This window comes from Orycteropus afer, unplaced genomic scaffold (genome assembly GCF_000298275.1).
Source record: "Orycteropus afer afer isolate SDZICR_OR568_19922 unplaced genomic scaffold, OryAfe1.0 scaffold00421, whole genome shotgun sequence".
NCBI classification, from domain to species: domain Eukaryota; kingdom Metazoa; phylum Chordata; class Mammalia; order Tubulidentata; family Orycteropodidae; genus Orycteropus; species Orycteropus afer.
In genome coordinates, this window is record NW_006922008.1 from 1,246,272 (window position 1) to 1,258,971 (window position 12,700).

At 54.8% G+C, this 12,700-nt stretch overlaps 1 protein-coding gene across 1 annotated transcript in view; it reads right to left on the bottom strand.

Moving 5' to 3' along the window:
- Positions 1-308: 308 nt before the first annotated feature.
- MCM5 (minichromosome maintenance complex component 5) overlaps positions 309-12,700 on the bottom strand; it is a 51,527-nt gene continuing 39,135 nt past the window's right edge. Inside the window, exons 8-16 of the mRNA XM_007953976.1 lie at positions 10,447-10,558; positions 8,968-9,111; positions 8,540-8,605; positions 8,159-8,335; positions 7,174-7,286; positions 4,674-4,802; positions 3,632-3,774; positions 1,533-1,660; positions 309-410 (exon numbers count right to left, since the gene is read on the bottom strand). Coding sequence (XP_007952167.1) covers positions 309-410; positions 1,533-1,660; positions 3,632-3,774; positions 4,674-4,802; positions 7,174-7,286; positions 8,159-8,335; positions 8,540-8,605; positions 8,968-9,111; positions 10,447-10,558 — 1,114 coding nt within the window. The remainder of the gene's footprint in view (positions 411-1,532; positions 1,661-3,631; positions 3,775-4,673; positions 4,803-7,173; positions 7,287-8,158; positions 8,336-8,539; positions 8,606-8,967; positions 9,112-10,446; positions 10,559-12,700) is intronic.

Consider the following 12,700-nt stretch of genomic DNA (forward strand, 5'->3'; position numbering starts at 1 on the left):
AAGGCCAGTTCCTCCCCCACACCCACCTCGCCTGAGCGCAGTACGGCCAGGGACAGGCCACCAGTGCAGAAGCCCAGATATCCAAGTATGCTTTATTATTATTATAGTATTTCAACAAACCCCAAAAGCCCATTTCCGGAGCTGGGGCAGCAGAGGACCGGAGGCAGTGAGGCAAGATGTGGCCACTCCTTCCCCAGGGCAGGGACCTCTGTCCCAGGACAGAGAGGAAGGCACATGGCAAGTTCAGAGAGACGCCTGGAGGCAGAGGGCACAGAGCAGCGGAGGCAGAGCGGAGGGCCGCGCGCAGCTCACTTGAGGCGGTAGAGGACCTTGCGCTGCATGCGATGCTGGATCTCGCCCCGCCGCACCATGAGCTGCAGCACCTTGCGGATGGCGTGCTCCGGGTATTTCTGCGGAGCACAGGGCCAGATGGAGCAACGTGCCTCCGGAAGGGGCAGGACCGCCCTCCAGGACCCCAGAATACCTCCACCCGCTGGCCACGGGGCCCTGCGAAGCAAGCACCCCTCTCCAAGGGACTTTATGATTCCGAAAAGGCTTTCACACCTGTGTCCTTTGATAAGAATGGACCTTTCCTCTTGAAAGATTAGATAGGATGCTTAAGGGGCAGTGAGTTTATATAACTGCAGGAGGAACGACTCAGAAAAGGAGTGAGAATGGTTGCACAACTCGAAGAATGTGTCGATAGATGGTACGTGTAGAAACTGCTGGATTGGTGTGTTTTGCTGCATATATTCTCAACAACAAAACAAATGAGATTTAAAAAAGAATGCATCTTTCCTGCACACCTCTATGCCATCAGGCACTCCAGCCTTCACATACTCCATCCTCACCATAGCCCTGCAGCAGGTATTAAGATTGGCCCCCACTGTGCAGAGGAGGACACTGAGGCACAGAGAAGCTCAGTCACTTAAGGTCACACAGCAATTAAGTGGTAGAGCTGGGGCATCAATCAAGTCCATCAGACTCTAGAACCCAAGCTCCTGACATCCCCAAACCTCCCTAAGCCTCAGTCTGCTCACCCACAGTGGGTGTGAACACCACCTATTGCAGAAGGCTGCTCTGAGGGTGAACATGAGGTGCACAGGTGAGAGGGGGCTGAGATCAGAAGCTGGGATGGCCTCAGTGATTCTGAAGATGACAGTTCCCCACAGCATCTCCTCTCTAAGGATCAACAGCACTCTCCCCTGAGCTGGAAGGCTCCTCCTGGCTCCACCCCACTCCCCTCAGAAAAGCCAGGCAATGGAGGAAGGAAAGATGGAGGAGTCTAGGGGAGGCCCAGGTGTGGTTCTACCAGGACCTCGGCTACTTCCCTCTCCTACCCATGGTAGGATAGGAAAAAAAAATGCCCCTCCCTCCAATGGAGAGATTAAATGGCAGGCCCGGGGCAAGGAGAAGGCAGGCTGGACAAGGAGAAGGCAAGTGTGCAGCCGCCTCACCTCCTCCCACCCCACCCTGGCCCCAGGCCTGTGTGCTGAGCAGACACTAATGTTGGGCAGCCCGAGGAGGCTCACCTGCTTGGTGAAGTCCTGGATGATGCTGTGCTCCGACACCTGGGAGCCAATGGCAAAGCGGCGCTTGAGCTGTTTCTCAATGCGGCTCAGCATCTCCTGGTCCTCCTGGCTGGTGAAGCCCTCCACCCCTGCAGCATGCAAGTGAGATGGGGATGAGGGTCTGGCTGCCGGGCCCTGGGTTTCCCCACAGAGGGGAACTCACTAGCCCACGGAAGACTAGCCTGCGCCAGGCCCAGAAAAGCACATCAGAGGAAGAAGGATAGGGGCCGGGGACGAGGGCCTCTCTGAGGAGGTGAAGCCAGGGACCAAGGCAAACGTTTGGGGAAGAATGTTCCTGAACTTCAGATAGGAGTAGCAGGTGCAAGGGCACTGAGGTGGGCGCACACCTGACTGGTTTGGAAAGCAGTTCAGGAGGCCAAGCACCTGGCCCACAGATGGGAATACAAGGCAGGTTGTGGGCCCTGTGGGCCACGGCACAGGTTTTGCTTTGATTCCAGTTAGATGAGGAGCCACTGGCAAGCTCCAAAGGAAGAAGCCAAGCTGACTTTAAAGAAGCCCATAATAAGCAAGAGAAACATGTGAATTACAGCACGTAGCTTCCACACAGCAGGATGGGCAGCAGGGACTGTCCTGAGGGAGAAGATGCCCAGGGGGAGCTGGTAGGGACCTCAGTGACCCAGAGAGGAAAAGCCACTGTGGGGACCACATCTGTGAAGTACCCCAAGCATCCCTCAGCCAACAGGGGTTCTTGCTTCCCAACTCCTGTCGCAGGGTCTCCCCTGGCGCTCCAGCTAGGGAGAGAGTAGGGCTGGGCCAAGGAAGCCCCTGAGCAGGGGAGGCCAAAGGGCACTGCCCCGGTGGAAATACGGAGTCTGCAAGGCCAATTCCTACACAGCCTGCAAGGCCCAACTCAAGGATCACTGTCCCAAATCATTTCCACCCTCAGCACCAGAGAGCCCTCCACTAGCAAGTGCCCTGAGTGACAGGAAGCCCGCACCCGCTTCCCTTCCCTGCTCTCCCACGGCTCTCGGCCCACCTGCTCCACCCCAGCCACACTGGCCTCTGCTGCTGTGCTTTCAACAGAAGGCGCCAAGCCCACACCCTCCTCGAGGGTCTGCACTTCTCATTCTGCCTGTGGCGCTCTCTCCCCAAGAAGCCATGCCATTTCACCTCACACAGGTCCCTGCTGATGTCCCTTCCTGAGAGGCCGCCTTCTCCTTCCCAACGGGACCGCCCCACTGTCATCCGCCCCACTGCACTTCCCACCACTTCATCTCACATTTGCTCGTTTCTTTACAGCCTGTTGCTCCGCCATGGGAATGAGCGCCCCACAAGGGCAGGGACTCTGTGATCTGTTCACAATTCTATCCCCAGCTCAAACCCACGCAGCAGCTCCATGGGAGAACCACCTGGCACTCCGTGTGGGTAAGGATTACAGCCTGGAAAACCCTATGGGACAGTTCTATTCTGTCACATGCAGTTGCTATGAGTTGGAATTGACTTGATGGCACTTAACAACAACATGTTCCCAGGACCTAAAATGGTGCCCAACAAATACGCAAGAAATGAATTTATCCCAGAGAGCACAGGACGTGAGCAGAGCTCCGGAAGTGTCTGTTGAGAGGCTGAACCCTAAGGGCACAACGTGACTATGGCGGGAAAACCAGGGCCGAGGGGTTGAGACTGCATGCCAGTAAGTGACCAATGACCTTGGGTACCACGGAAAGGCCTCTCTGGATGTTCCTTTCCCCCCAGCCTGAACCCCAGAAGGAGCTGTAAGCAGGGGAGAGAACGTGGGCGCACTGAGACAGGTTAGGAGTTCAACACGGGAGGGCTGGCTGTTGTTCTCAAGCAATGAGAAAACCTAAATTGCAATGAATGAACCATGTTCAAGAGTCTGGAGAAAAACACCCTCTTCCATCCGGGAAGAAAAAGGAAGGGAGAGGGCATGGGCCGAGGGGCTGTCCAGCAGAAGGCGGCCCAGCAGCTCAGAGAAACGACACCCGTCCAGGCCCTCCACCGTGGCAGGGCCCAGCCCACAGAGCTCCGAGCCAGGGACCCACAAGACCACGCAGGGCAGGTCCCCAGAGACTGCTCACCTGACAGCGTGCCTGACAAGGCGGCATCCAACGTGGACACCTGGAAGAGCCGCAGGGCCTCCTCCACGTCGGCCTCCGTGGCAAAGGGCTGCAGCTTCATCTTGCTGAGGGCCTCGGCGATGCGCACAATGGCCTCCAGCTGCCTGCATGGCGTTGACACAATGCTCAGGGGTGGTTCAGGGCAGCCTCGACAGCTCTTCCCTCCTCAGCCCCACCCCAGCCTCGGGAGAGGTGCCTACCCAAGGGAGTAAGACTATGGTGGGGCCTGCTAGCTGTCCCCCTAATCCACCTCCCTCCCCCTTGGTAATGGAACCCCAATTTCCATCCCAGCCCAGTTCCAGCTAGATGTGCCTGCAACTAAGCTGTAGCCAGTGAGCGCCAAGTCCAAGAAGTGAGGGGCCCTTCTTCTTCCTCTTCTGCTGCCCAGAATGTGGACTCAAGGCTGGCCCTGGGACCGTGAGGATGAGGGGCCTGACAGGGCCCTGATGACTCCCAGGAGCCACTAGACCAACCCTGGACCACCAACCTCCACACCTTTTTACAGACAGAAATCAACTTTCAATTTACTTAAGCTACTGCATATGGGGCTCCCATTTACACAGCCACATCACTTCTAACTAATCTTCAAACCAAGTTCTTTACCATTCCTTAAACTCATAAGGATGAGGAGTGAGGTGCTAAGAAAACCAAGGCCCGAGGAGGAAAGCAATTTCCATGTGGTCACATAGTGGACTAGGGGCTGGGACCCTGAGTCTAACGACTTTCCAGCCTGGGCCTTCCCTCCCCACAGGCTGCATGACAATCCCAGTGGGGAAGCCAGGCCCATTTCAGGGCAGACGGCCCCAAGGCTTCCCCACCCTAAACAGACCAAGAAATCAAGAGGCCACTGTCCTCCTCCCCCAGGAGAACACCCTCCACCTTGGAGACCTACCCGTGGCTTCTCTGTATGGTTAGCAACGGACCACAGCCCCAGGGCTCTCGGGACACGCATACAGGCGCACACACTCACATGCGCGCGCGCACCCCCATGCTGCCTGCTCACCGCACGGTGATGGGGATGCTGGAGCGGCGGTCGCTGTCCCGCTCGTGCTGACGGGCGCCGCTCCGCATGATGATGTACCGGTTCTTCAGCTTCTCTGCGGCCGCTGCTGACAGCCGGGGGCCACACCTCCTGCAGGGCAGTGGGGAGCAGCTGGCGTGAGGCCAGGAAGGAATCCTGGGACACCGACCCTGTCCTCGGCCCTGGGCCCACGTGCAGACATGCGCCTGCCCACACACCACAGCTGCCCCCTCACGGGCTGGGCACCATCATTTGGAACAGAATGAACTGAAGTCTGAGCTGTGGGTAGGTGTCATGGGGATCCATGTCAAGAGAGAAATCAGGTGGAAGAAATCCAGTTACGGCTGCAGGAGATGAACACTGCTCCCTTCTTTGCAGCTGACTGGTTTTCTGCCATGAGGTAGGCACTGTCCCCTTCCCTCCAGTGACTACAAAGGGCCCTGTCACAGGGCTAAAACAGTGTCAGAGGCCAACTGGACAATGGCCCACACAACACTCTCTCTCTTCCACCCCACACACTCGAGGATGTGATGTGCTGGTGATCCCACTAAGTGTAGCAGTAGCTGGCGACCAGCAGCAGTGAGCAGGGCAGGCTCTCCTGGGAGGGTGGGTAGCAGGGACATACAGGTCTGATCAGCATCTCCCCCCATCCTCACCCCTCCTTCCCTCTGGCCAACTGACCATCATGGATTCAGAGGAAGCCTTAGCTCACCTAAAAATGAGGAGACAGACAGAAGGAGAGGGAGCCTCCCCCCTCAGGGCCACTCAGGACCCTGGGGTCGAACCCAGACCTTGCTGACTTGCACTTCAACGAAGACCCACAAAGATGGGGCCACCGTCCCGACTTTGCTACAGCTGAACTGGGAGTTAAGACCTGCCCAACTGCCAACACTTCAGCTACGCACTGGAGGGGCACTGAAAGACCCCCACACCAGCACCAAGGTTTTAACCCCATCAGAAGATAACTGAGAAGAATCCTAGTGTAGTGATTAAAAGTACAGCCTCTAGAGGCAGGGACCTGGGTTCAAATCCTGCCTCTTCTCACATAGGACCGTGGACAATTTACTCAATCTTTCCTTACTTCAGATTCCCCACTTGCAAAATGAAATAATCATATGTCTACTTGTTTGTAGGTTTTGGGGATGGATAAAGTTCATTTAAGGAGCTCTGGTAGCGTAGTGCCTAAGACACTTGACTGCTAACCAGAAGGCTGGTGGTTCAAACCCACTAGCCACTCCTTGGAAGGAAGATGGGGCAATCTACTTCCGTAGTGATACTGTCTCGGAAACCCAAGGAGGGGTCGCTATGAGTCGGATCTGACTCGAGGGCACGTAACAACAACAATAAAGTTCATTTAAGGAGCACTAGTGGCACAGTGGTTAAGTGCTCAGCTGCTAAACCAAAAGGTCGGCAGTCAAACCCACCAAGCCGCTCTGGGAGAAAGGCTGCTACAAAGATTACAGTCTCAGAAACCCTACAGGGCAGTTCTACTCCATCCCACATGGTCACTATGAGTTGGAGTCGACCCAATGGGTTTAAAGTTCATGTATACAGTAAGTCCCTGGGTTACAACAAACATCCCACTTCTAGACACCTCCTACCTGCCCTTTAGTGGTCTATAAATTTGCCTCACTTTGGACCAACTAAACCCTTCCTCACAACAAATTCTTCATCAGGATCACCTTCACTTGCTACCCACATAGGTTTTAAATCGTTGAAAAGGCTTCGAGCCTTTCCTCACACTTCAGTAAAGCTAACTAAGAACTGTATGCCCCTGTTCCAAGTTTCTGACGAATCGGGAATGTTCTCGTTCGTAACCCAGGGGCTACCTGTATGGGGTAAGCACTCACCATTCTGATTACTCTCACTGAGAATCGGTAAGAATAATAGTTACAGCAGCCACGTACTGAGTATCTGCTCGGTACAGGACGATGCCAGGCACTTACTCATTATTTTGTGCAACCCTTACAAAACCCCAGTTATGCTGCAATCGGGCAGGTCTTAACTCCCAATTCAGCTGGAGCAAAGTCAGGACAGTGGCCCCGTCTTTGTGGGTCTTCGTCGAGGTGCAAGTCAGCAAGGTCTGGGTTCGACCCCACGGTCCTGAGTGGCCCTGAGGGGGAGGCTCCCTCTCCTTCTGTCTGTCTCCTCATTTTTAGGAACATCAAGGCAGGGAAACCAAGGCTCAGAGAGGCCAAATAACTTGCCCACGACATGCAGCCAGCCCGTGCCCATGACTGCCACACCGTACTGCCTCCCTGCCCATCAAAGTCAAGGGGTTCTTCAAACCATCTAAATCCTATCCAGTTTTGTAGATGGGGAAGTTGAGGCCAAGAGCCACTCTGACCTGTGAAGGTCGAGAAGGAGCAGAGCAGATTCAGTGGAGCTAAAAACGTAAGAAATAGTATCATTTCAAGTGTCCTGTGAGGAGAACCAGGGAGCCAGGCAACCCCACCGCACAGGGCCCAGGCCCGGCACTCACGCTCGGCAGTAGGCGATGAATTTCTTCAGCGTGGCCAGGTCGATCTCGCCCTCCACAGCCTGTGTCTGCATCAGCGCACTCACATGCAGAGTGATGACGTGTTTGGCCAGCATCTGGGGGCCAGAGGGACACTGGGTCAGCCCGAGGCCGTGCCGAGCCTGCGATGGAGCTGAGGCCCCAGGAGCACAGAGCCACCAAGGCATTCAGATCTCAGGGCCATACCTCCTGCTGCTGAAGAGCACCTGGGTTTTCCTCCAGAAAACCTAGCGTTCCTGGGCCTCCTGCCCCAGTCCCTGTGGCTCAGAGGAGCTCGACCTGTCCATCCACACTGTGGCAGGCACATGGCCAGGCCCAGCCAATGACAACACAGGCTTTGCTTCAGGGTGGGCATCTGATCTGATCTAAGCCAATGACAGTCCATGTTGGGACCTTTGCTAGACCTTTACTAGAACTGTTCTTTCCTTGGGGGCTGTCAAACCGTTAAGGCAAAATCCTGGAGCTGTCACCACCAGGAGAAGGTGCCTGAGAACAAAGCCTCCAGCAATGAAGCAAAATCCAGAGACGACACAGCGGGACCCCTCACAACACTGTTCAAGAACTCAGATCCAGCTGGGTTTGAAGCCAGCTCCACTGGCCTTGTCAATTACATAAGCCATCAAGTTCTTTTCTTTCAGAAATTTACTAGGCAGACTGGGTTCTGTTACTTGTAACCAGTTGTCCTTAGCATTGAGTTCAATTCTTTTTCACCTACAAGGAACTGAAGCCCAGAGAGAGCAAAACTGACCATATACCACCACATACCACTCACAGCAGACACGGGTCAGACTCCAAGGCCCCCTGCAGCCCCCACAAACCATGCCCCACAGGCTCCCCACTTCATGGCCCCCAAGCCCAGCCCTCCTTTGCACCCTCCTGCAGAACCAAGGTTGTGCCTGCAGCTGGGCCCTGTGCACCCTGCAGCCACCCACCCTGCCCCTGGACGCACCACGTCCCTCTCCTCATTGTGCTCATCTTTGACAATGAAGATCATGTCGAAGCGGGACAGGATGGTGGGCATGAAGTCGATGTTGTCCTCCCCCTTCGTCTCGTCCCAGCGGCCAAACACGGAGTTGGCGGCAGCCAGGACAGAGCAGCGGGAGTTCAGGGTGGTGGTGATCCCAGCCTGTGCGAGACGAGACAGAGGAGGAGACAATAGAGACTCCAGGACACATGGCCCCCTCCCCCGACTCTAGACCTGCTGCTACCAGCACAGGGTTGGGCCAAAAGCCTGAACGTGAGGCCCCTGATCCCAGCCCCTCACGGCACCTGGAACATGGCTGGGCCAGCCCGGGCCAGGCAGAGAGGGCTCACCAGGAAGGCCACTCACCTTGGCAATGGAGATGGTCTGCTGCTCCATGGCTTCGTGGATTGCCACTCGGTCATCTTCTCGCATCTGATTGGGGCAGAGAAATGTCCATCAGACCCATCAGACAAGAGGGCAGGGCGTCTATGGCAGCAAGACCACCAGCAGTGGCCACCATTGCCAAGGTTGCCAAGTACTGACTGTTATAGGCCAATGCCAGGAACTGCATCAGCTGTAATCATGCTGACAACTGCATGGGCTTGGCTCTCCTCCCCTCATTCTCCAGATGTAGACACTGAGGCTTGGGAAGATTAAGCAACTTCCCACCATTATCCTACACCCACAGGCCTGGGGGCTGAACACAGGCCTCCTGAAGCAGGTCAGAGGTCATTTTGCTGCCCAGGCACAGGAGGACACATGTCCCAGGCCCACCCCACCAGGTGCCAACTCACCTTGTCAAACTCGTCAATGCAGACGACCCCACCATCAGCCAGGACCATGGCCCCGCCCTCCATGATGAAGTTCCGGGACGAGGGGTCCCTCATCACTGAAGCCGTCAGGCCAGCTGCGCTGCTGCCTTTCCCAGATGTGTACACCTGGGCAGGGGGACAAGGACGGTGTCAGAGCCCAGCACCAGCCTTTCACCGTGGTGGGCCAAGGGTCTAGCAAGTTAAAGCCTATCCAACATCGAAGAATGGAGAACAGACCAGAACTCAAGGCTCCAGCTCAGGATTGCTGTCTCTGGAACGGGGAGGCCTCCCTAGGCTGCAGTCTGGCCTAGATGTCCCCTGGGATGTTCACTCCAGCACCTCATCTGAACCTCACCAAAGCCTTGGGAAGGGGCAACATGGTGCCACCTCCCAGACAAGCCAATGGAGCCCCACAGCAGAAGAGAGGCACTCTTCATGTTGGACTTGGAGCTAGATAAGGTCTCCTGATCCCTAGTAAAAGGCTTCTCCCATGGTGAGTCCCCTCTCGTGCGCTGGCCAATACACTTGCCACAGAGAGCTCTTGAAATGTGGGAGAACAACCAGGTGTGCTTAAGTGTGAACGCACACAGATTTCAAAGACCCAGGGCTAACATAACTACTAATCAATGTACTTTTATATTGAACCAAATGTTGAAATGTTATTATTTTGGATATACTGGGCTACAGAGAATAAAGTATTAAAATTAATTTTGTTTCTTTTTAATTTTTTAATAAGGCTACTAGAAAATTTTAATTTACCTATGTGGCTCACATACTTCACATGGGATTGGCATGGATAATGCTGGTGGAGAGAACCCAACACACTTCATGCCTGAAGACTGCCCTACATCCACAGAGCCCTGTTCTGCTGACAAAGGTGGTCACATCCTCGTCCCTCCACTGGTCCCCCAGACCATTATCAATGTACCAGAGGACACAGCTGAGCAGACACTTGGTTTAAATTCCCATTCCAGTCCTCACTAGCTGCAGGACTTTGGGCAAGACACTCAACTATTCTGTGCCTCAGTTTCTCCATTCATAAAATGGGGGTAACAGCATGTGCCTCACAGAGCTGAGGTAAAGCTTACATGAGCGCATATACGTGAAGCACTTACATCAGTGTCCGGCCCATTATCCAGGTCTCTACTGTTACTATTACTAAGCAGAGGGATAAGCCAAGGCTCAGCATGGTCAGGGGACTTGCTCAAAGTCCACAGCTGACTGAGACACAGACCCTGACTCTCAGTCCACTGCTCCTGCCCTGAACCTACACACACCAGTGGCTCCCTTCCTTTTCTCTCCTCCTCTCGGCCGTCCTGACAGCAGCCAGGAGAAATGAGAAAACTCGGGGCAAGCCAGCCCACCAAGGGTGCCCCAGGACCCAGTGGCCGTGCCCTACTGACAGCATTCCTCCCTGTGGGGACAGCAAGGTGGAGAGGAGAGTTGTCCCAAGCCACTCACCCCGATGGGAGAACACTTCTCCACAAACTTCAGAAGCTGAGACTTGGCGGTTCCAGGGTCCCCCAGCATCAGCAGGTTGATGTCTCCTCGGCGAGTGAGTCCATCAGGGAGCCTGGGGAGCACGGTGAGATGGACAAGGTGAGAATCCATCCAAGGTGGAGACTCAGGCTGGTCACCAGGATGGTGGGTTGACTGTCACCCTAAGCAGTCATGGGGCTCAGGGCAGGTGGGAAGGCAGGGGAGAGCAGTGGCTCTGGCTGAGAGACCCACATCCACCCAGCTCTGTTGTCCCCCAGCCATGGTAGCCGCACCTAAAGATGGTGCAAGATGAAATCTGCCTTCCAGGGGGAGGGCGGGGCAAAGGGAGCACCACTGTGGGTATGTTGTTGTTGTTGTTATTTGCCTTTGAGTCGGCCCCGACTCATAGCGACCCCTCCTTGGGTTTCCGAGGCAGTATCACTACGGAAGTAGGATTGCCCAACCTTCCTTCCGAGGAGTGGCTGGTGGGTTTGAACCGCCAGCCTTCTGGTTAGCAGTCAAGTGCCTTAGGCACTATGCTACCAGATGCCCAGGCATAATGGTGAGCACACACACAAGGAGTACACACACTGAATGCTCCTCTCAGAGAAGAAGGGTGGGGTCCACAGGGGCTGTCACAGCACAGTAACTGGGCATTACAAGAGCATGCTTCCAGCTCCACCTGTGACTTTCAAAGAGTCCCATTAGCTCTCCATGCCTTGATTTCCCCATCTATAAAATGGGTACACTAGTATCACACAGGGTGATCATGAAAACTGACTGGGTTTCACACAGAAGCACTTAAAAGAATGTTTGGCGGGAGGTAGTCCAAGATGGCAGCACAGTCAGATGCCTCATAACATCCCTCTTATAACAAAGAACTGAGGAAACAAGTGTTGGATATAGGTGACAATTTTGTAACCCTGAGCATCAAAGGCAAGGCTGAAGAACCAGACTAAGTGCCAAGTGGAAGGAGAGATGGACAAAAACAGCAGACACAGAGAATTATGGATCACCGGTGCCCTGCTAGCCAAAGTCACATAGCACACACATACCGAGACGAAGCAAGCAGCATTCCCAGTTGAAGCCACCACCACCTAGTGGAGCCAAGCAGGAGTGGCTCTGCCCCCATGGCCAGAGCCAGGCAGGACTGCTCCCCACCCTGAAAAAGTTAAGTGTACTCACCTCACCCACCACAGCCCCCCAACACTCCCATGCTGGAGGCCTACCGATCTGCAATGCCCTCCCACCTATGCCATCATGGTCCAGTGGCACCCACCACCACCCCACCCCCTCAGCTGGGGACCTTGGGACTGGAGGTACCTGCCCTGTCACTCAGCCACTTCTGCCGGGGACCCATGGCTCAGCAGCACTGGCCACTTGGCTTAGCTACCAGCACTAGGGGCCTGATGAATGGTGGTGCCCCCTCTTACATCCCTACTGTTCCATCTACCCACTAGAACCAAGAATCTAAGAAGTAGAAGCACCCACTCCTATATTTAGCCACCTGCACCAGAGGCCCATGGACCAGCAACAACTCTAACCCCTTCCAGCCACCTGCGCCAGAGGCCTGAGGACGGCAGCACACACCTTCCCACAGAATATGGTAGCACAGGGGCACACTCTCCTAGCAGGCATTTGTGGATGAGTAGTATCACCCCTGCCATGCCCCACCACTGCCCCACCCCCTGCAAAAAGAGACTTGTGCCTGCTCCAACTACCCACACGTAGCCATGCCAGGACCATCAGTGAAACCCCCTACCTGGTGACTGACAACTTGGGCACCCTTACCTCAATCACCCAGCAGGTGGCAGTACACACACTCAACACTCAAACTAGTGACCAGTGAGAACACTTGCTGCACCCAACACCAGGTAACTAGCCAGACAGACACATCACCTCACCAACAACATCAACTACATCCTCAGCTGCCTAGTAAGACTGAAGAACAGAAACCTATGCTTACATGCCCCACCCTCCCAGAGACAGATGATGAGCACTCCAGTGTGGCCAGACTAGCAACCAGAATAGCACACATGCCCCACCTACTCAGATATATCAAAACAAAACAAAAAATAAGGGCACAGCAAACTAACATACAATAAGTAAATAAATATAGTAACACTTTAATGCTAACGAGAAGGCTGGCGGTTCAAACCCACCAGCCTTGGAAGGAAGACTGGACAATCTACTTCCGTAGAGATGTTGTTGTTGTTGTTATGTGCTGTCAAGTCAG